At 44.4% G+C, this 24844-nt stretch overlaps 1 protein-coding gene across 1 annotated transcript in view; it reads right to left on the bottom strand.

The window, feature by feature from the left end:
* The window catches only part of CWF19L2 (CWF19 like cell cycle control factor 2), a 198483-nt gene that overhangs the window by 69673 nt on the left and 103966 nt on the right, over nt 1-24844 (bottom strand). The window contains exon 12 of the mRNA XM_069759126.1: nt 22505-22642. Within this exon, the coding sequence (XP_069615227.1) occupies nt 22505-22642 (138 nt within the window). The remainder of the gene's footprint in view (nt 1-22504; nt 22643-24844) is intronic.

Raw genomic sequence — 24844 nt, forward strand, 5'->3', positions numbered from 1 at the left:
AGTTCCAGGATGTAGACACCATCTTGCCACATCTTCTGAGCAGCCATCATGTCAGTCTGTGATAGGTCCATGCTAGGTCTGTTCTATACATGGTCTTCAGTGTATCCACCTCACATCCCAAGGATTCCGGGGCATAGTTCCAGGATCTAGACGCCGTCTTGCCACACCACATATACTACTAGCTTATGTAAAGGTTAAGAACTGATTTCCTTCTCTCCTTCATGCGGCCATTACTCAGAAAAAGTGGGATTAACCATTCCCTTACCCCAAGTCCACCAGGGAAATCTTAAACCTGTTCAATCTTCACTCCAAGCTTGCATTTACGGATGAGTCTCTGAATTCACAATATCCTGGACCCTTAAGCCCTAAAGTCAATGGTCTGAACGTCAAGGCTTGACAGAACAATCCCCACACCTACAAATAGAAGAAGCCTGTAAGCCACATCTTTTTCTAGAGAAGACATGCCTGACAGCCATGGCATTTCCCAGTAAGTGGTACAGCAAACCTCAGGGGTCCCCCTTGAGATAAAGTCATCTGACCATGACCAGTACAAGGAACCTCCAGGGAGACATAGTTGATGGATGATATAAAGCACAAGACTTACTTTCTGCACAGATTCCTTATATTAGAGACTATATAACAGCAGCCGCTACACAGGATATGTGCCGTAATCGCGAGCTTGTTTCTCCTCCTTAGAGGGCTATTCTCATTAGTTCTCTTCAGAGGTCCACCGCTCCTCTGCCCTCCTGAAGCCTGCCCACTCGGGCTGGCAGTATGGCTGCGCCGCTGGGCTGATCCGTGCTCTACCATGCAACTAGCAGAAGCAGTTTTGCCAGTGCAGCATCGGAAGAGGCAAGATCAAAAGCAAACACCTTGCACGCGAGCGTAACTTGCCTAGGAAACCGTCCGCCTCTGATCAGACTGCAGAGGTGGGCGACTACCTAGGCAACGAGCTGCAATTAAAAAATTACTCTTATTGAGAAGTGAGAAGATTTTTAATAATGCGCACACTGAGCCCTTCTTGCTGAGCTTTTGAAGAGGAAACTGAGCAGAAAGTTTCTTAGGAATTTTGAGAATTTCTGCTGCAAACACTGAAAAATAAAAAAAATAAAAATCTCAATGTCCACAGATCCTCAAAAGATTAAATGCTTGTTTTTACATTACGGAAAAAAACCGACTTTAAAAGACATTCCAAAAATGTCATTGTGGAACATAGGCTTAAAGCGGAAGATCCAGGGACTTATTCAGATTTTTTTTTTTTTTTTTTTTTAATTTTTGCCTTTTTCTGGATTATCGCTAGGTTGAGATTTATGTGGTTTTATGTTCCCCGCACATGCGCTGGACGTATCCGGATGGCCTCCGTCGGACCGGTATGCGTTGGCATACCTTCTATAACTCTATAGGAACGTACTAAGACCGTACGTTAGCGTGCGCCCCTAATATACGCGGCTGATGGATGGCTCAGATGGGATGTGAACAGAACAGAGAAAAAAAAAAAAAAAAACACTAGGCTTCAAAGTGAAAAGCCACAAGAACAAAGTGCAGATAAATGTTACACGCGGCAGGAGGTTAATGTATTCCTTCTACACATCTCAAGACATATTGACTTTGTAAATGTGATCCCGCGCCGTGCGCTATCGATCAGGACTGAACGCTTGTTTTATTCCTTTCCTTCTGTGTTGGGCATTAATATGACTGGAGAAGGCATGTAGTCCCAGAAGCGTGCCACACGCCGGCGGCATAGATTATTCAATAATTGGTGCACAGATGAGAGTCTGCCCTCCACATGCAGAAGCTCAGGAGTAATTACAATCACCTCTCTAATTTTTAATTGGGGGCTTTATATGCAACTCGCTGTATGCCAAGTACAACCGGGGCTGCGCTGTAAAGACAGGCTACACTGCGAAATACAGCCCAATGATCGGTGTGCATAGAGGGAATCTGTCAGCAGGTTTTGCCATGTAATCAGAACAAAGTAGGGGCAGATACACTGATTCCTGCGATATGTCACTTACTGGGTCGCTTGCTCTAGTTTTAATAAAATCTCAGTTTTCTCTGCTGCGGATCTAGCAGTTCTCTTGAATGCAGAGTTCTGTGTAACCCCACCCACATCACTGATTGGCTGCTTTATGTTTACACTGTGCATAGGCAGAAATAGGGATTTTTGTGTACTCACCGTAAAATCCTTTTCTCCAAGATGCTAATTGGGAGACACAAGACCATGGGTGTTATGCTGCTGCCACTATGAGGACACTAAGCAAATAACAAAGAGATTAGCTCCTCCTCCGCAGTATGCACCCCCTGCTGGCTCTACCCTGAACCAGTTCGGTGTCAAAGCAGTAGGAGCTCATAAAAGGTTAATAATAAGGCAACATGTCAAAAACCAAAGAGCAAATCACAAGCCAACAGGCTAATAGGGTGGGTGCTGTGTCCCCCAATGAGCATCTCTGAGAAAATGATTTTACGGTGAGTACACAAAAATCCCTATTTCTCCTTCGCCTCATTGGGGGACACAGACCATGGGACGTCCCAAAGCAGTCCATGGGTGGGAAACAGTGCGACATCTGAAACCTTATGTACCACATGGTCAAATCTGCACTACAGATGTGATACTGCCTATTGCAGAATCCGTCTGCCAAAAACCACGTCTGCCGTAGCTTGCGAAAGAATGTTGTGATGCTTAACAACTGCGTGCAGGCTGGACCAGCCACAGCCGTGCACACTTGCTGTGCCAATGCCTGGGGCTGAATGGCTCAGGAAGCCTCCACTAACCGAGTGGAGTGTGCCTAGATCCTCGCAGGGATAGGCTGAACTCTAGCACGGTAAGCGTCATGGATCACTGAAGTGATCCCTCTGCTATAGCAGCCTTAGAAACAGGTAGGTCCCTTTCTGTTTCCTGTTGGAAACACGGAATAAGGGATACAAATGTGTGAAAAGACACTATCCTGGGAGAGTATTTCCTGAGGGCTCTCAAGTCAAGGAGTGGAGAACCTTGTCCGTATGATGAGCCGGAGCTAGGCAGAATGAGGGCAAAACTGTCCTAATTCAGATTGAAGAGAGGAATGGTCTTAGACAAAAAAGGATGGAAACATCCTCGACCCCGCCTTGACCTGGCAGAAAACCGGGAAAAGGAGCTTTGCCAGACAAAGCTGCTAACTCAGAAACCTGGCTGATGGATATCATTGCTAGAAGGAAAGCAACTTTTCCTAGAAAGAAGGGGAAGCGATGTATCCTGTAGGAGGTTCTAAGGGAGCATCCTGGAAGGCACCTAGGACCAGATTAAGATCCCAAGTATCCAGTAGCATCTTATAGAAAGGGACAAGATGCAACACCCCCTGTATGAAGGTCTTAACCCATGATTTGGAAACTATTCTTCGGTGGAACGGGAAGGATAGAGCTGAAAATTTTGCCTTAAAGAGAAGCTAGTGTCAGACCAGAGTCAAATCCAGCATGGAGAAAATGCAAGATGGAAGAAATAGAAAGAAACAAACAAGAGTTGAACATCCAGGGATCGTGCACCAAGAGAAAAAAAGGCCTTCCAGATGCGAAGGTAAATGCGCATGGATGTAGGTTTTCGCGCATAAATCATACTGGAAGCTACTTATTGCGAGAAAACGAGCCTGGGCTAAAAAAAACAGGATTCAATTGCCAAGCCGTTGAACTCCGAACCCTGGAGTTCTGGTGAAAGAATTGGCCCTTGAAAGAGAAGGTCTGGACCAGGGGTGTCAAACTGCATTCCTCGAGGGCTGCAAACAGGTCATGTTTTCAGGATTTCCTTGTACTGCACAGGTGATAATTTAATCACCTACACAAATAATGAGTTGGTGATTAAATTATCACCTGTGCAGTACAAGGAAATCCTGAAAACATGACCTGTTTGCAGCCCTCGAGGAATGCAGTTTGACACCCCTGGTCTGGACAGTCTGGTAACCGCTGGGGGAAGGGGGGGGGGGGGGGGCGGGGGAATAGTTGCACTAGATCCACGTACCACACTCTGCGTAGCCAGACTGGGACGACGAGAATCACTGATTCCATCCACCTTGATCTTCTCTTCCTGGATGACCCTTAGGATTAGCAGAAATGGCGGAGAAAAAAATTAATGGAAACGAAACTGATGCCATGGAAGCACCAAGTCATAGGACCCGAGGACATTTGGATTACGGAACGAAAACTAGAAAAGCCAAGGCTTTGGCGTTTAGCGTAGAGGCCATGAGGTCTATATGCAGCGTTACCAGCATTGCCGAACGTGCTGAAAGGCTTCCGGGGAAAGGGACCAGTGTCCTGAGATCAGGCCCTGGCAGCTGAGGAAAAGTGCGCCCAATTCACTACCCCTAGAACATGAACTGTGAAAACCAGTAAAAGGTTTGTATCAGCCCCTTACAGAATGTGAACAACATCAAGCATAGCTCCTGTGCTTCGTCAGCCCTCCTGACGACAGATGTATGTACAGTGGCGTTGACTGGTTGGATCCGGAGGGGACGACTATCGAGAAGCCAGCGGAAATGCTGAAGGACTAGTCTGATTGCCCGTAACTCGAGAAAATTGGTAAAAAAAAACCTGATTACCAAAGGGGCAAGCGTCCCGGTACCGTGTGGCGGCGGGAGATCACTCTCCAACCTAGGGGACTGGCGTAGGTGGTCAACACCCGCGAGGGATAAGGAAGTAGTACTTTTCCCGAATCAATGAGGACCACAATTTCCACTGCCCCCGAGACCGCTTGATCTGGAGAGACTGGCGAAAAAAGAGGCTGTCCCGAGAGGACGGATATCTGTCCCACACTGGTAGCAAGGACTGCTGCAAAGGACGTAGATGTAGATGAGCGAACGGTACTGATTGGATTGTCAGCACTATTCTTCCCTGTACCTGCGTTCCAAACTGTAGGGCAGGAGAACGGCCGAGGAGAAGCTTCTGAGCTTCCTGGATAAGTGTGGAAATCTTTCTTGAAGGGGGAATTATCAGCCCTAGGGGAGCGTCCAGGTCTAAAAAGCGAGGATCCTCTGGGAGAGGGCTGGAAAGGACTTGTTCAGGTTCACCAGCAAACCTAGACGAATGAGAATGTCTACGTTGATGCTGATACTGTCTCAGCAGGCTTGAACTGATGATTCCCTGATAAGAAGGCAGTCTAGGTAGGGCAGAATTACCACTTCTCGAGAGCAGTATAGAAATAACGACTGCCATGACTTTGGAGAACAGCATGGGAGCCGTGGCGGGGCCGAAGGGTAAAGCCGTGAACTGAAAGTTGTTATCTCCGATTGCGAAGCGGAGACATCCTTGTCGGCCTGAAGGATTGAAATGTGAGGTAATAACAGAATAGTAAAATTCCATTTTGAAATGACGCACCCTGACAAACTTGTTCGACAGTTTTAAGTCTAGGATGGGACGCATGGTTCCGTACTTCTTTGGAACCACGAACGGCTTTGCGTAAAAAGTTAAAATAATAACCCCCAGGAAGAAGCAGTACGCGAAATGCGCGTCGGGCTTGCGGACACAGCACAGCGACCACCAATCGGAACTGATTGGGCACGGAAAAGGCAACGCAAATGCACGCCTGTGTGACTACAACGTCACACAGGACGTCTCTCATCGAGGTCTGAATCGTCATAATAGCTGACATATGACAGGGTCACAACGACCAACGACATCGTTGTACAGGTCGCCGCATCGCTGCTGCGTCGTTGGGAAGATCTCACTGTTTGACATCTCACCAGCGACCACATAGCAACGCAGCAACGATCCCTGACAGGTCATATCGTTGTCGGGATCGCTTTAGCGTCGCCAAGTGTGACGGGGCCTTTAGCAAGAACTGGATCAGGGAAGAGCCAGCAGAGGGTGTATACTGCGGAGGAGCTAATCTCTTTCTGTATTTGCTTAGTGTCCTCCTAGTGGCAGCAGCCTAACACCCATGGTCTGTGTCCCCCAATGAGGCGAAGGAGACAGCTGCCAAACATTAGTGGAGGGGGGCGGGATTGTACAAAGCTCATGATTATGGAAAACTACGTGGCAGCAGGTTTACTAGTTCTCTAGTGATAACCTCCTGCTGATAAAACTGATTTTAGCAAAACTATAGCAAGCAGCCCAGTAAGTGACAGTAGGAACCAAACTCTGTCTCTACATTACGCTGCCCTCAGATTAGGTGGCAAAAACCTGGCGACAAATTTCATTTACCGTCCAGTGCTATGGTAGCACATTAGCACTTCTTATCATTTTTGTGCTTTTGGGGTTGTGCAAAATAAAAAAAACAAACCAACACGGTTGTTTTCTTTCAGCTCTGTTGGGGCAGAGTTAAAATAGCAGACACAACCAACGGTCAGGGGCGGCGCTGTTTCCGATTAGACAGCAGCCACCTTTTTATAATTCTGGATGACCCTTTTAACCTTTATATTTGTTAGTCTGCTAAAACAGGTTTTGCTGAATTCGATTCTTGACAACACACGCGATTCTTCAAATATTCAGCATCAAAATTTGGATGTAAAACGTTTTAAAATTTTGCTGAATTTTTGTGCAACTGGGTAATTTTTACACCAAGTCCTCCTAGGCGTTTCCTGGCTGAATTTTCAAAGTACTGTATATGTCACGGCTCTGTTTTCAGGTGCCCCAAGACCAGGGGCTCCTTCCCTGTCCCTAATGCTAGGCGCGCCATAGTTCACCCGGCTCCCCAGCTTACTTCTGATCGTGAAGACGCCAGGGCCACGTACCTTGCCTTAGCGCCTGAATCTGCCTTCAGTCTGTACCCTTCGCCCACCCAGTCAAGAGGGGAGCAGTAAAGTACCGTAATACACCAACCAGTCTAACAAGGTAATATAAATAGGGTAACTAAAAATAACAAACATACAAATAAACTGACACAAATACAACAGAGTAATGCACCTGGGAGTGGAGGATGGGGTTAAACCAAAGTAGGAGGGTAATTATCACACGCACAAAACCTAGCAACAGTCACAGATAAATCCACCAAACGCCTTCTCCAATAACCACCAACAACAGCATAAGCTAACTCTGGCAATGAGTGCTAGCCAGGGCCCGAAAAATATAGGAGATTGGACAGTGCACAGCTGAGAGCCTTAACGCTCCAGGAGCACTCAACAGAGCAGAATAACCCCTGCACTGATAAAAGAAATTTATACCGTTTAATATGAAGGTGAAGTGCTTTTAATCAGTGCAAGAGTAGGAGAAATCAGACGCTGCGTTCTTCTGTCTCCTCTCTGTCGTGATAAACCCGTAACCGTATGTTAATCTTAAACTCCACAACATTTCAGAGTAAAACATGTCTGCAATTGTACTGCCAATTTCAGATTCATGCTGCCCGTGGATCAGGCAGCAGGAACTGGGAGATGACATCATGACAGATCATTTCTTCCTATAGGGTGAGGGTGTGATCACTGGGACCCCCCCCTGATCCTGAAAATGGGGGTCTGAAAAACAAAGAAAAGCGCTTCATTCATTGCCAATGGGACTGGGGCAGATAGAGCATAGCATCATCCCCGGCAGTCCCACAAACAATGAATGGAGCAATGACGTGCATGAACGGCCACCTCTCCATCCTGACATACGGATAGGGGTCTTAGCAGACAGACCCCAGTAACGTGCAAATTATCTCCTATGCTGTGGACACTGTAGGTGATCACTTCTCCAGTCAGGGAAAACCTCATCTATTTGAAGAATATTATATTAGATTACTAGCGGAGTATGAAATTCCCCACTGCGGGTGTATGGGCAGCTTCAGAAGTAATATGCGGAGACAGCAGAACAGCGCAGCGCCGAGACGTCCTCCTATGGAAATCGACAGATTGCAAATGACCTTGTGCTCGGAGACTGCCGTCACATGAACGAGTGGGTGGTGGAAGCGGATTATGTTACTAAAAGCTGCAATAAAAGCAATATCTGGAGGAAAAAGGCGAGCTAAGGAGATGCATTTGTCTCCCCAGTGATATGACAGTGTATCCACGTTACCTGAAACACGACATTACAATGTCACTACACCCACACGGATGAACGGGAAAGAAAACAGACAGCGGGAAGATGAGAGGGATTTCATATCCTGCAACATTCTCCAATGTGATACTCCACTGTGACTATGATGGTCGTACCTTCCATACTATTTCAGTAAAATAGCCAATTAAAATAAAAAAAATAAAATCATATTTACTTTATAAATCCGAATGTATAAAAAAAAATGGACACCTCATTTAAAGATTTTTCTGTATTTTCATGATTATGAAAATTGCACATTCACACTGAAGGCATCAAAACTATGAATTAACACATGTGGAATTATATACTTAACAAAAAAGTGTGAAACCCCTGAAATGTCTTATATTCTAGGTTCTTCAAAGTAGCCACTATTTGCTTTGATGACTGCTTTGCCTACTCTTGGCATTCTCTTGATGAGCTTCAAGAGGTAGTCACCGGGAATGGTTTTCACTTCACAGGTGTGCCCTGTCAGGTTTAAGAAGTGAGATTTCTTGCCTTATAAATGGGGTTGGGACCATCAGTTGTGTTGTGCAGAAGTCTGGTGGATACACAGCTGATAGTCCGACTGAATAGACTTAGCTGCTTTTTTCTTGCCATAATACAAATTCTAAGTAAAGAAAAACGAGCGGCCATCATTACTTTAAGAATTGAAGGTCAGTCAGTCTGAAAAATTGGGAAAACTTGGAAAGTGTCCCCAACTGCAGTTGCAAAAACCATCAAGCGCTACAAAAAAAACTGGATCCCATGAGGACCGCCTCAGGAAAGGAAGACCAAGAGTCACCTCTGCTTCTGAGGATAAGTTTACCCAAGTCACCAGCCTCAGAAATCACAGGTTAAGAGCAGCTCAGATTAGAGACCAGGTCAATGCCACACAAAGTTCTAGCAGCAGACACATCTCTACAACAACTGTTAAGAGGAGACTTTGTGCAGCAGGCCTTCATGGTAAAATAGCTGCTAGGAAACCACTGCTAAGGACAGGCAACAAGCAGAAGAGACTTGTTTGGGCTAAAGAACACAAGTAATGGACATTAGACCAGTGGAAATCTGTGCTTTGGTCTGATGAGTCCAAATTTGAAATCTTTGGTTCCAACCACCGTGTCTTTGTGCAACGCAGAAAAGGTGAACGGATGGACTCTACATGCCTGGCTCCCACCATGAAGCATGGAGGAGGAGGTGTGATGGTGTGGGGGTGCTTTGCTGGTGACACTGTTGGGGATTTATTCAAAATTGAAGGCATACAGAACCATCATGGCTACCACAGCATCTTGCAGCGGCATGCTATTCCATCCGATTTGCGTTTAGTTGGACCATCATTTATTTTTCAACAAGACAATGACCCCAAACACACCTCCAGGCTGTGTAAGGGCTATTTGACCAAGAAGCAGAGTGATGGGGTGCTACGCCAGATGACCTGGCCTCCACAGTCACCAGACCTGAACCCAATCGGGATGGTTTGGGGTGAGCTGGACCGCAGAATGAAGGCAAAAGGGCCAACAAGTGCTAAGCATCTCTGGGAACTCCTTCAAGATTGTTGGAAGACCATTCCCGGTGACTACCTCTTGAAGCTCATCAAGAGAATGCCAAGAGTGTGCAAAGCAGTCATCAAAGCAAAAGGTGGCTACTTTGAAGAACCTAGAATATAACACATAATTTCAGTTGTTTCACACTTTTTTGTTAAGTATATAATTCCACATGTGTTAATTCATAGTTTTGATACCTTCAGTGTGAATGTACAATTTTCATAGTCATGAAAATACAGAAAAATCTTTAAATGAGAAGGTGTGTCCAAACTTTTGGTCTGTATTATATATATATATATATATATATATATATATATATATATATATATATATATATATATATATATATATATATATATATATATATATATATATATATATATATATATATATATCTATATCTATATACATACAGTGCCTACAAGTAGTATTCAACCCCCTGCAGATTTAGCAGGTTTAATAAGATGCAAATAAGTTAGAGCCTTCAAACTTCAAACAAGAGCAGGATTTATTAACAGATGCATAAATCTTACAAACCAAAAAGTTTTGTTGCTCAGTTAAATTTTTATAAATTTTAAACATAAAAGTGTGGGTCAATTATTATTCAACCCCTAGGTTTAATATTTTGTGGAATAACCTTTGTTTGCAATTACAGCTAATAATCGTCTTTTATAAGACCTGATCAGGCCGGCACAGGTCTCTGGAGTTATCTTGGCCCACTCCTCCATGCAGATCTTCTCCAAGTTATCTAGGTTCTTTGGGTGTCTCATGTGGACTTTAATCTTGAGCTCCTTCCACAAGTTTTCAATTGGGTTAAGGTCAGGAGACTGACTAGGCCACTGCAACACCTTGATTTTTTGCCTCTTGAACCAGGCCTTGGTTTTCTTGGCTGTGTGCTTTGGGTCGTTGTCTTGTTGGAAGATGAAATGACGACCCATCTTAAGATCCTTGATGGAGGAGCGGAGGTTCTTGGCCAAAATCTCCAGGTAGGCTGTGCTATCCATCTTCCCATGGATGCGGACCAGATGGCCAGGCCCCTTGGCTGAGAAACAGCCCCACAGCATGATGCTGCCACCACCATACTTGACTGTACGGATGGTATTCTTGGGGTCGTATGCAGTGCCATCCAGTCTCCAAACGTCACGTGTGTGGTTGGCCCCAAAGATCTCGATCTTGGTCTCATCAGACCAGAGAACCTTGAACCAGTCAGTCTCAGAGTCCTCCAAGTGATCATGAGCAAACTGTAGACGAGCCTTGACATGACGCTTTGAAAGTAAAGGTACCTTACGGGCTCGTCTGGAACGGAGACCATTGCGGTGGAGTACGTTACTTATGGTATTGACTGAAACCAATGTCCCCACTGCCATGAGATCTTCCCGGAGCTCCTTCCTTGTTGTCCTTGGGTTAGCCTTGACTCTTCGGACAAGCCTGGCCTCGGCACGGGAGGAAACTTTCAAAGGCTGTCCAGGCCATGGAAGGCTAACAGTAGTTCCATAAGCCTTCCACTTCCGGATGATGCTCCCAACAGTGGAGACAGGTAGGCCCAACTCCTTGGAAAGGGTTTTGTACCCCTTGCCAGCCTTGTAACCCTCCACGATCTTGTCTCTGATGGCCTTGGAATGCTCCTTTGTCTTTTCCATGTTGACCATGTATGAGTGCTGTTCACAAGTTTGGGGAGGGTCTTAAATAGTCAGAAAAGGCTGGAAAAAGATAATTAATCCAAACTTGTGAAGCTCATTGTTCTTTGTGCCTGAACTACTTCTTAATACTTTAGGGGAACCAAACAGAATTCTGGTGGGTTGAGGGGTTGAATAATAAATGACCCTCTGAAAAGACTTTTCACAATTTAAAAAACAAACAAACAAAGAAATAACATTCTTTTTTGCTGCAGTGCATTTCACACTTCCAGGCTGATCTACAGTCCAAATGTCACAATGCCAAGTTATTATATACATATACACACACACTAGATGGTGGCCCGGTTCTAACGCATCGGGTATTCTAGAATATGGATGTCCACGTAGTATATTGCACAGCCCACGTAGTCTATTGCTCAGCCACGTAGTATATTGCCCGGCCGCCACGTAGTATATTGCCCAGCCGCCACGTCACGTATGTAACAGGTTAAAAAATAAAAAATAAACATATACTCACCCTCCGAGGGCCCCTTGTAGTCCTGTCGCCTGTGTGCGGTGCACGCGGCAGCTTCTGGTCCCAGGATTGGTATGAGCGCAGAACCTGTGATGACGTCGCAGTCACATGACCGTGACGTTATGGAAGGTCCATCTCCCATAGCATCTTTGGAACAGAAACCTGCCGCTTGCAGTGCAGAGGACAGAACGCACGTCAAAGGGTGAGAATAACTTTTTTTTTTTATTATTATTTTTAACATTAGATTGTTTTACTATTGATGCTGCATACGCAGCATCAATAATAAAAAGTTGGTCACACAGGGTTAATAGCTGCGTAACCGGAGTGCGTTACACCGCGCTCTGGTAACTCTGGCATTAACCCTGTGTGAGGGCTGACTGGATGACTGGAGGGGAGTATGGAGCGGGCACTGACTGCGGGGAGGAAAGAGCGGCCATATTACCGCAGGACTGTGGCCATCGCTGATTGGTCGTGGCAAAACGCCCACGACCATTACCACGACCAATCAGCAACTTGGATTCCATGACAGACAGAGGCCGGGACCAATGAATATCTGTGACAAAGAAAGAGACGGAATTGACCCTTAGACAATTATATAGTAAATATATATATTTGGCATTTACTAATTGGTAAAAAACAAAATTTAGTTATACAGTATGGCGCCAACTGGTGTCCACAGCGCACAGTAATGAGCATGTCCACCTAATGAGCCGAGCGATGGTGGTCACACATGCTCAGTCACTGTCCCCACAGCCTGAGCTCTGTAGAGTCATCCTGTGTTCATTGTAGAACAACTAAAAGAAATTTCTTTCTGCCCGCTAGTCAGAGAAGGATCCAAGACGCAGTACAGCGCAGAAATTATGAGGAGATATATTGTTACCTGATTATAAGGGGATATATTGTCAACTGCCAGAAGGGGAAGTAGACTGATTCTGTCAGAACCAGGGGTAAAACTGAATTATATAAGGGTGTTTAATATCCACTTTGTCATGACTAACATACGATCAAAAATGTCAATATACTTATAAAAATTAAAAAAAAAAAAAACACATTAACCAACACAACACACAGTACAGGGCGCGGCAGACTAATCAACATGGCACACATTCTGCACAACCATCTGCCACATACGTAAAATAACGTCAGGTTATACCAGGGGCTGTTTTTTAATACTTTTGCCAGTGTAGACCACGTTATTAGCTGCACTTGTCTCAACTTTTGACAGTGTTGAAATAGGAGTTCAAGGGGCTTCTGAAATCCAGTTGATATCTAAGCGACATTGATGAATCTGCCCCATACTGTCCTGCTGTGATCTTTTTCTGCAAACCAATTGGCTGTAACGTGATATAAGGGACCCAAGCTCGTTTAAAAAATGTGGGTAATCAAAAATGTTGGCGTATGTCGTAGAAAAATTAGAATCTGCAAAATGAGAAAGCGCTTACAATCCAAAATCCTTTTTGAAATAGGACCACATGTTTAACCCACAGTGTAGTCAGAAAGTTATGTGTAGCTAGGTGAGAAAAACCCATTAAAACGCCCAGTGAAGCTATGATCCCCTGGTTTGGAGAGGTAATTAAGACTGGTATATTTGGATTTAATACAAGGAGAAGGAGGAGGCTCTTATCAGGGATAAGCTGCTATGGTGAAAGAACTTCCCCCAGACTTGGTGTCTCCAATGTACAGTTATGAATATTGGGGTTAGTATTGATCAGATACTGATGGGACATTTTCAACTTCAGGACTAATAGGGGAAGAATATGCATATTTTTCCATAACTGTGAGACATGGCAATCAATCTGCCCCAAATTAATAGTTGCCTATTTAGGAAACACGGCACGCCTGTTGTCAGCTATTAAAAGGTAAAATCATGATTAAAAAAATAGGACGGTGGAACCAAATGCCTGATTGTCAGAAGCAAAGATATCATGAATGTTGGGGATTTCCACAAACAGCCCCTATTTGAGGTCATCAAGGGGAGGTGTGTGGGTGTAACTGAAGCGCTGACATAAAGACAGGGTGAATTCGGATCTGTCTTCAATGCAGGGAGATACATCGCAGTGTAGGCATGATCCAAGTTCACTGGAAGTTTTCCAACCGAAGTGCTCTCTTTTGCAAAGATCTGAGCCATCTCTGTGACCATCGTTTAGCAAGTTTGTTAATTCTGTTTATTTTACGTAATTGTATATGCAGTATTGTTTTTTTTCCCCTTTTGCAAAATATTTTATATATGTTTTTATAAACCCTGCCTATCTTTCTGGATTAAATATAAATGTTAACAGTTCTATTCCTTTTGCTCTGTAAACCGCACTCGTGGATCTGGCAGTGACCTTACCGGGGTATATACGCACATTCCATGCGTTGGAATTGGTTGTATATATACCATACGCTCATTGGAAGTTCCCCAATAATCAACCTACTAATGGTAACAACCGCAGCCTCCACACTTAATCGTCGGTCAAATACGTAATTGTCCTGACAATAGGCGGCAGCAAAGGGCTGTTCATGACAAAAAGGTAACAGTGTGGTGGGTTCAGCGTGACCAGTCCCCAGCTCTGATCTTTAACAATGTAGAAACAACATTTCTATGTAAGTTTAGCTCCATGCGGCTCAAATCAGAAAAGATCCTCAGCAGCGGTCCCAGGTGCCTTTTTTTTGGAGTCTGGGCATTTAGCCTAAAGCATACGGGGAGATTTTTCAAAATGAACGGTTGACTTTTCCTATAGGCTCCTGTATACCAGATATAAACCAGTGTGCACCTGCATAACATTCTCTCCTACACAGACCATTGGCCACCACCCCAAAAAATTATTCCTTCCACTATATGTTTTTAGTACAATGAGTCCTTACGGGACTGCAGAACATGCTAAGTGACTGCAAGCGCTTTTCTACTGAGTTTGTAAGGACTGCCTTGAATATGGCCAGGATCAATAGAGAGAGCTGAACCCCAGGTGACTTCAGTGTAGTTCTTACAAGCTAGAGAGCTGCAGTGGTCGGTCTCCTAGGCAATGAGATAAAAACAAAAGATAAAATAAATATCTCAAAAACGGCTGCAAACTTAAACAGTAAAATGGAAAAGTGGTTGTTTTTCCAAGCATTATCCAGCAAGATCCATCTATGAAGATGGGATTAGCCACATGAAAATGTGGAAAAAAGAAAAGGTTTTAAAACCGAGAAAAAGCAGAAACGCCAGACAACATCTATTTATACTGTTTTCTTTCAGAGATAGCGCCACTTCTGTCCACAGGTTGTGTGAGGTAGTACAGCTCAGTTCCACTATAGTAAACGGGGCAGATGTGGCTCTTTCGGGGGAAAACAAAAATAAAAACAAAAAACAAAAAAACCAACAAAATAAAAAACAAAAGCAGCTGTGTTTTCTGAACCATAAGATTATTGGAAGACATAAGTTAATTTTGCTTTTTTTTTACTTTTTAAAACTGCTGAACAAGTGGATTCTTGACCGAGCCGACATCAGAGCCGAACCCTACTAAGCGGACTGATGTTTTATCGTACTCTGGACCCCCAGCTTATTCGGGAAGACGCTTTTCAGAATTTCTCGCAGGTGGATGACATTTTTTGATCAGTTCTATAATAATCAATTAAAGCCGATGCGTTCTGCATTTCTCATGTCATCTGCGGCTCGGGTTCACGTGGTCAATCTGAAGATCAGGTCGCGGACGGAGCGTGTTGCAGGAGAAGAGATTTAATTTAGCAAGAACCATGCACAGACCCTATGACACGTTCCAGTGCATGACAAGCCCAACATCTGTACTTAGCAATGATTTCACGCGTTTGGCATCAGTCAGAAGCGATTAGCAATAACCACACAGATGCCGCAGTATGCAAAATCATTCTCATCGCCCTGATGCATCTCTCTGTATTGCTACATTACACCGCCATTATGTTAAAGTTTGCTTTTTTTTTGCTTTTCTGGGACATGAAAATACTAAAAAGGCATGCAATACTGAAAGGAAGAAAGAGGGGTCGCTAGAGCCAACAATTGGAGGCCACCAATGACTTCCATATTTCATCCTCTTGGAATAGGCTACTTAAAGTTACATCCAGAAAAATTTGAAGTTGGCATACGTTTTGTCTTATTAGCCGTTTACCAAAAGATTCAAGATACAGTTATATAATCAATATGGGCTTAAAGTGCAGACTCACAGCTTTAATTTGAGGGTATTCACATCCTAATTGGAGTAAAGGTTTAGGAATTACAGCTCTTTAATATGTAGCTGCCTCTTTTTCAAAGCACAATTGTATCAAAAGCTTTTAAATAGGCTTTTCCCTCGTTAATCCATCAACAATTAAGTGGGTAAAGGTCTGGAGCTGATTCCAGGTGTGGTGTTTGCATTTGGAAGCTGTTGCTGTGAACCCACAACGTGCGGTCAAAGTAGCTCTAAGTGGAAGAAAAACAGACCACCATTAACCCCTTTACCCCCAAGGGTGGTTTGCACGTTAATGACCAGGCCAATTTTTACAATTCTGACCACTGTCCCTTTATGAGGTTATAACTCTGGAACGCTTCAATGGATCCTGGTGATTCTGACATTGTTTTCTCGTGACATATTGTACTTCATGACAATGGTAAAAATTATTTGATAGTACCTGCGTTTATTTGTGAAAAAAACGGAAATTTGGCGAAAATTATGAAAATTTCGCAATTTTCCAACTTTGAATTTTTATGCAATTAAATCACAGAGATATGTCACACAAAATACTTAATAAGTAACATTTCCCACATGTCTACTTTACATCAGCACAATTTTGGAACCAAAATTTTTTTTTTGTTAGGGAGTTATAAGGGTTAAAAGTTGACCAGCAATTTCTCATTTCTACAACACCATTTTATTTTAGGGACCACATCTCATTTGAAGTCATTTTGAGGGGTCTATATGATAGAAAATACCCAAGTGTGACACCATTCTAAAAACTGCACCCCTCAAGGTGCTCAAAACCATATTCAAGAAGTTTATTAACCCTTCTGGTGCTTCACAGGAATTTTTTGAATGTTTAAATAAAAATGAACATTTAACTTTTTTTCACAAAAAATTTAATTCAGCTCCAATTTGTTTTATTTTACCAAGGGTAACAGGAGAAAATGGACCCCAAACATATTGTTGTACAATTTGTCCTGAGTATGCCAATACCCCACATGTGGGGGTAAACCACTGTTTGGGCGCATGGCAGAGCTCGGAAGCGAAGGAGTGCCATTTGACTTTTCAATGCAAAATTGACTGGAATTGAGATGGGACGCCATGTTTCGTTTGGAGAGCCCCTGATGTGGCTAAACATTGAAACCCCCCACAAGTGACACCATTTTGGAAAGTAGACCCCCTAAGGAACTTATCTAGAGGTGTGGTGAGCACTTTGACCCAACAAGTGCTTCACAGAAGTTTATAATGTAGAACCGTAAAAATAAAAAATCATTTTTTCACAAAAATTATCTTTTTGCCCCCAATTTTTTATTTTCCCAAGGGTAAGAGAAGAAATTGGACCCCAAAAGTTGTTGTACAATTTGTCCTGAGTACGCTGATACCCCATATGTGGGGGTAAACCACTGTTTGGGTGGATGGGAGAGCTCGGAAGGGAAGGAGCGCCGTTTGACTTTTCAAAGCAAAATTGACAGGAATTGAGATGGGACGCCATGTTGCGTTTGAAGAGCCACTGATGTGCCTAAACATTGAAACCCCCCACAAATGACACCATTTTGGAAAGTAGACCCCCTAAGGAACTTATCTAGAGGTGTGGTGAGCACTTTGACCCACCAAGTGCTTCACAGAAGTTTATAATGCAGAGCCGTAAAAATAAAACAAAATTTTTTTCCCACAAAAATTATTTTTTTAGCCCCCAGTTTTGTATTTTCCTGAGGGTAACAGGAGAAATTGGACCCCAAAATTTGTTGCCCAATTTGTCCTGAGTGCGATGATACACCATATGTGGGGGGAACCACTGTTTGGGCACATGGGAGGGCTCAGAAGGGAAGGAGTGCCATTTGAATGCAGACTTAGATGGAATGGTCTGCAGGTGTCACATTGCGTTTGCAGAGCCCCTAATGTACCTAAACAGTAGAAACCCCCCACAAGTGACACCATTTTGGAAAGTAGACCCCCTAAGGAACTCATCTAGATGTGTTGTGATAGCTTTGAACCCCCAAGTGTTTCACTACAGTTTGTAACGCAGAGCCGTGAAAATTAAAAAAAAAAATCTTTCCCCCCAAAATTATTTTTTAGCCCCCAGTTTTGTATTTTCCCGAGGGTAAGAGGAGAAATTCGACCCCAAAAGTTGTTGTCCAATTTGTCCTGAGTACGCTGATACCCCGTATGTTGGGGGAAACCAACGTTTGAGCGCATGGCAGAGCTCGGAAGGGAAGGAGCGCCATTTGGAATGCAGACTTAGATGGAATGGTCTGCAGACGTCACATTGCGTTTGCAGAACCCCTAATGTACCTAAACAGTAGAAACCCCCCACAAGTGACCCCATATTGGAAACTAGACCCCCCAGGGAACTAATCTAGATGTGTTGTGAGAACTTTGAACCCCCAAGTGTTTCACTACAGTTTATAACGCAGAGCCGTGAAAATAAAAAATCTTTTTTTTTCCCACAAAAAAAAAAATGTTTTAGCCCCGAGTTTTGTATTTTCCCAAGGGTAGCAGGAGAAATTGGACCCCAAAAGTTGTTGTCCTATTAGTCCTGAGTACGCTGATACCCCATATGTTGGGGTAAACCCCTGTTTGGGCACACGGGAGAGCTCGGAAGGGAAGAAGCACTGTTTTACTTTTTCAACGCAGAATTGGCTGGAATTGAGATCGGACGCCATGTCGCGTTTGGAGAGCCCCTGATGTGCCTAAACAGTGGAAACCCCCCAATTATAACTGAAACCCTAATCCAAACACATCCCTAACCCTAATCCCAACAGTAACCCTAACCACACCTGTAACCCTGACACACCCCTAACCCTAATCCCAACCCTATTCCCAACCGTAAATGTAATCTAAACCCTAACTGTAACTTTAGCCCCAACCCAAACTGTAGCCCTAGCCCTAACCCTAACCCTAATCCTAACCCTAATCCTAACCCTAGCCCTAACCCTAGCCCTAACCCTAACCCTAGCCCTAACCCTAGCCCTAACCCTAGCCCTAACCCTAGCCCTAACCCTAGCCCTAACCCTAGCCCTAACCCTAGCCCTAACCCTAGCCCTAACCCTAGCCCTAACCCTAGCCCTAACCCTAGCCCTAACCCTAGCCCTAACCCTAGCCCTAACTCTAACCCTAGCCCTAATGGGAAAATGGAAATAAATACATTTTTGTAATTTTTCCCTAACTAAGGGGGTGATGAAGGGGGGTTTGATTTACTTTTATAGCGGGTTTTTTTAGCGGATTTTTATGATTGGCAGCCGTCACACACTGAAAGACACTTTTTATTGCAAAAAATATTTTTTGCGTTACCACATTTTGAGAGCTATAATTTTTCTATATTTTGGTCCACAGAGTCATGTGAGGTCTTGTTTTTTGCGGGACGAGTTGATGTTTTTATTGGTAACATTTTCGGGCACGTGACATTTTTTGATCGCTTTTTATTCCGATTTTTGTGAGGCAGAATGACCAAAAACCAGCTATTCATGAATTTCTTTTGGGGGAGGCGTTTATACCGTTCCGCGTTTGGTAAAATTGATGAAGCAGTTTTATTCTTCGGGTCAGTACGATTACAGCGACACCTCATTTATATCATTTTTTTATGTTTTGGCGCTTTTATACGATAAAAACTATTTTATAGAAAAAATAATTATTTTTGCATCGCTTTATTCTCAGGACTATAACTTTTTTATTTTTTTGCTGATGATGCTGTATGGCGGCTCGTTTTTTGCGGGACAAGATGACGTTTTCAGCGGTACCATGGTTAGTTATATCTGTCTTTTTGATCGCGTGTTATTCCACTTTTTGTTCGGCGGTATGATAATAAAGCGTTGTTTTTTGCCTCGTTTTTTTTTTTTTTCTTACGGTGTTTGCTGAAGGGGTTAACTAGTGGGCCAGTTTTATAGGTCGGGCCGTTACGGACGCGGCGATACTAAATATGTGTACTTTTATTGGTTTTTTTATTATTTAGATAAAGAAATGTATTTATGGGAATAATATTTTTATTTTTTTTTTCATTATTTTGGAATATTTTTTTTTATTTTTTTTTTTTTTTACACATTTGAAATTTTTTTTTTTTACTTTTTTACTTTGTCCCAGGGGGGGACATCACAGATCAGTGATCTGACAGTTTGCACAGCACTCTGTCAGATCACTGATCTGACATGCAGCGCTGCAGCCTTCACAGTGCCTGCTCTGAGCAGGCTCTGTGAAGCCACCTCCCTCCCTGCAGGACCCGGATCCGCGGCCATCTTGGATCCGGGGCTGGAGGGAGCAGGGAGGGAGGTGAGACCCTCGCAGCAACGCGATCACATCGCGTTGCTGCGGGGGGCTCAGGGAAGCCCGCAGGGAGCCCCCTCCCTGCGCGGTGCTTCCCTGTACCGCCGGCACATCGCGATCATCTTTGATCGCGGTGTGCCGGGGGTTAATGTGCCGGGGGCGGTCCGTGACCGCTCCTGGCACATAGTGCCGGATGTCAGCTGCGATAAACAGCTGACACCCGGCCGCGATCGGCGGCGCTCCCCCTGTGAGCGCTGCCGATCGCATATGACGTACTATTGCGTCCTTGGGAAGTAAAGCCCACCCCACATGGACGCAATAGTACGTCTAATGGCAGAAAGGGGTTAAGCCGATAAAAAATGAAAAAAATCCATCAGAAAGATAGCAGATATGTTAGGAGTGGCCAAATCAACAGTTTGGTACATTCTGAAAAAAATAAAATTAGGTGAGTTTGGGAACTCAAAAAGGTCTGGCATCCACAGAAGACAACAGTGATTGATGATTGCAGAATCCTTTCCATGGTGAAGCAAAATCCCTTCACAACATCCATCCAAAACACTCTCCAGCAAGTAGGTGTAGTCTACCATAAAGAGAAGACGAAATACAGAGGGTTCACCACGAGGTGCAAACCATCAATCAGCCTTAAAAATAGAAAGGATAGAATAGACTTTTGCGAAAAAAAAACATCTAAAGGAGCCAGCAAAGTTCTGGAAAAGCATTAGTTGGACAGATGAAACTAAGATCGACCTGTCCCAGAATGATGGGAAGTAGAAAGTCTGGAGAAGGCTTGGAACGGCTCATAATCCAAAGCACACCACATCCTCTGTAAACATGGTGGTCGCATTGTGATGGCGCGGGCATGCATGGCTTCCATGCATGTCAGTGGGTCACTGGTGGTTATTGATGATGTGACTGAAGACAGAAGCAGCCGGATGAATCATGAAATGTACAGGGCGAATCTCTGCTCGGATCCAACCAAATGCAGCAAGGTTGACTGTCCATCTATCTGGACTGTGAAGCATCGTCCAATGACCCAATACATACTGCGAAAGCAAAGAAGTGGAACATTCTGCAACGGCCGAGTCATTCACCAAATCTCAACCCTATCGAGCAGCATTTCATATCCTTAAGACAAAACTTAAGGCAGAAAGACTCAAACAAGCAACAACTGAAATCACTGCAGTAATGACCTGGCAAAGCATCACAAAGGAGGAAAGCCAGTGTTTGGTGACGTCCATGGCTTCCACACTACAGGCCATCATTGCCTTCACTACAAAGTATTAAAAATTAACATTTTACTTAGAGTAAAGTTAATTTGTTTTATTACTTTTGAGCCTCTGAAATGAGGCGGCTTTGTAGAAAAATAGCTGCAATTCCTAAATGTTTCACCGGATATTTTTGTTCGACCCCTTTAATTAAACCTGAAATTCTGCACTTTAATTACATCTCAATTGTTTCATTTTTAATCTCGGTACTATCCACAAGGAAAAACTTTACCCTCCCTGGAACACCAATATTAGGAGGTGGCATGCTGTGCCGTACCTCCTGGGCCTCAATGCCAAACCTGTAGAAATGCCCCATTTCTTCCTAGACGCCAAGCGTATGGTCACTTACCAAAACAATATGGCGGTTTAACCCTGCAGTCGGTGGTGGTATCCGAGGGTTCACAGTCACCGGCCTGAATTATTATTACGTCAGCAAATAATGTCTGAAGCAAACTCTGATTTACACACAGGACAATTCTAATTTTCGCTATGGCACAACTATTCCCTTCCTTAGTAATACACATGACTGTGATACTACGTGACATCACAACATGGTTTGCTTGATTAAATCCTGCCCAAGATTTGCAAGGATCAGTCATCGGTTTACGGACTAGTCGCGGGTCTCCCAAACCAAACTCAGTCTCATATATTCCTACGAGGCTACAGCCCAATACATGCAATATGCCACGCATTCCCGAAATGTATAGGGTTAGTGGATATCAAAACAAAACAGCTTACCTACCTGTTCAGCACTGCACCGTTCTTCCCCAGCACAGAGCAGTCACATACCGCTCCTGCCGGGAATTCAGCTACCTCTGCTGACGCGAGGGGGCAGGACATCCGGGGTCATTATGATTGACAGCCGCTCCCCCAGTTAGGCAGCGGGGATCCGACTGTCAATCAGAATGATGTTGGAAGTGCTACCCAGTCGACAGAGTGAAAGGGAAAAGAAGCCTCCGCTCTGTAGATACAACGTCAGCAGAGGCTTCTGAATCTCCGGCAGGAGCAGTCTGTGGTCGCTCTGTGCTGGGGAAGAACGGTGGCGGCCAGAAGAGGCAGGTAAGTTGCAATTACCTGCCTGTTAGTGCCGAGATACATTTTTGTAATGAAGTGTAAGTCCCGATAGAGCTAGTGAAGAATGGGAAGGTGATCACATAGTAAGACTACTCATTAGGATTTCCACTACCTTGGCTGCCATTCTCAGGTATAGCTTGTTCTGGTCTTCGGCTGTTCCCATCTTTTCTCTCTTGACCAGATCTTGAAGGCTCTGATGGTCGTCATCATGGAAGTAACGCACCCTCTCCTTGTCCACGTGTGTGTCAACCTGCAGCACAGAGAAATGTACAATCCTTGTAGATCAGTCACTTTATAGGATCCATACATTGAGCACACCTTACAATAAAACGGGCACACACGTATGATCGTCCGTGCACCAGACCGTCCAATCTACTCCACGGGCTGACATACCCTGCACTAGAACTTACTTATAGGCCAGCAGGAGACCAGGCCCAGGAAAAAAAAAAAAAAGAAAACTCAAGAGTTACATTTTTGCACAAATGAGGGGTGCGCTAAACTTTGCACTTCTTTCCCACAGCTATTCTAGCCCTTAAAGGGAAGGTGCCGCGTTTTAATATTGTAAAAAAAAACAAAAAAAAAACCTCTTTAATTCCTTATTTTTATAAGTTATTTTCAAGTGCATAGTATTTATTGTTTTTTTTTTTTATTCATTTTTTTTTCTGCCACTCGGCGCCGCCATTTTCATTTGCAGGACTGTAAGTGTAGCTGCACGACACTTCCAGTCTTCACATACGGCTGCCCTGGACATAGACATCTGCAGTCGGGAGGCGACCCCATAGCTACCATTATAAGCTTCTCTCTGCTCTGATGTGGCCACGCCCCCTGGGCTGTCTCCACATCACAGCAGAGGCAGGAGATCGGCGCCATCTTGCTTCAGTCTACAGTGGAGTGTACCTGTGAGCTCCACTGTGACTGAGCTGTGCTGTTGGAGGAGCAGCTCCATCTGTCTCCCCTCACACTCAGCGGCCGTTCCCTGTCCTCTGCTGCCTGGTGTGTGGCTGAATCTCTAGAATCGCTAGAGAGTCTGAAGTGCTGGGGTCTGATGTTCTCTTATCAGGAGCTGCAGAGAGGTAACAGAGGGGGATGGGGGAGGCTCTGTGCTGCACCGACCTCACTGCAGCTCCTCACAGGACATCAGACCGTGCATCTCACTATACTGTGCTGAGCCGTGTATCTAATCCTCTCCTGTGTGATACTGACTGCTGAGCCGTGTATCTAATCCTCTCCTGTGTGATACTGACTGCTGAGCCGTGTATCTAATCCTCTCCTGTGTGATACTGACTGCTGAGCCGTGTATCTAATCCTCTCCTGTGTGATACTGACTGCTGAGCCGTGTATCTAATCCTCTCCTGTGTGATACTGACTGCTGAGCCGTGTATCTAATCCTCTCCTGTGTGATACTGACTGCTGAGCCGTGTATCTAATCCTCTCCTGTGTGATACTGACTGCTGAGCCGTGTATCTAATCCTCTCCTGTGTGATACTGACTGCTGAGCCGTGTATCTAATCCTCTCCTGTGTGATACTGTCTGCTGAGCCGTGTATCTAATCCTCTCCTGTGTGATACTGTCTGCTGAGCCGTGTATCTAATCCTATCCTGTGTGATACTGTCTGCTGAGCCGTGTATCTAATCCTATCCTGTGTGATACTGACTGCTGAGCCGTGTATCTAATCCTATCCTGTGTGATACTGTCTGCTGAGCCGTGTATCTAATCCTCTCCTGTGTGATACTGTCTGCTGAGCCGTGTATCTAATCCTATCCTGTGTGATACTGTCTGCTGAGCCGTGTATCTAATCCTATCCTGTGTGATACTGTCTGCTGAGCCGTGTATCTAATCCTCCTGTGTGATACTGTCTGCTGAGCCGTGTATCTAATCCTCCTGTGGAATACTGACTGCTGAGCCGTGTATCTAATCCTCTCCTGTGTGATACTGTCTGCTGAGCCGTGTATCTAATCCTATCCTGTGTGATACTGTCTGCTGAGCCGTGTATCTAATCCTCTCCTGTGTAATACTGTCTGCTGAGCAGTGTATCTAATCCTATCCTGTGCTGACCTGTGTATCTAATCCTCCTGTGGAATACTGACTGCTGAGCCGTGTATCTAATCCTATCCTGTGCGATACTGTCTGGTGAGCCGTGTATCTAATCCTCTCCTGTGCGATACTGTCTGCTGAGCCGTGTATCTAATCCTCTCCTGTGTGATACTGTCTGCTGAGCCGTGTATCTAATCCTATCCTGTGTGATACTGTCTGCTGAGCCGTGTATCTAATCCTATCCTGTGTGATACTGACTGCTGAGCCGTGTATCTAATCCTATCCTGTGTGATACTGTCTGCTGAGCCGTGTATCTAATCCTCTCCTGTGTGATACTGTCTGCTGAGCCGTGTATCTAATCCTATCCTGTGTGATACTGTCTGCTGAGCCGTGTATCTAATCCTATCCTGTGTGATAC

This window comes from Ranitomeya imitator, chromosome 3, assembly GCF_032444005.1.
Source record: "Ranitomeya imitator isolate aRanImi1 chromosome 3, aRanImi1.pri, whole genome shotgun sequence".
Taxonomy (NCBI): Eukaryota; Metazoa; Chordata; class Amphibia; order Anura; family Dendrobatidae; genus Ranitomeya; species Ranitomeya imitator.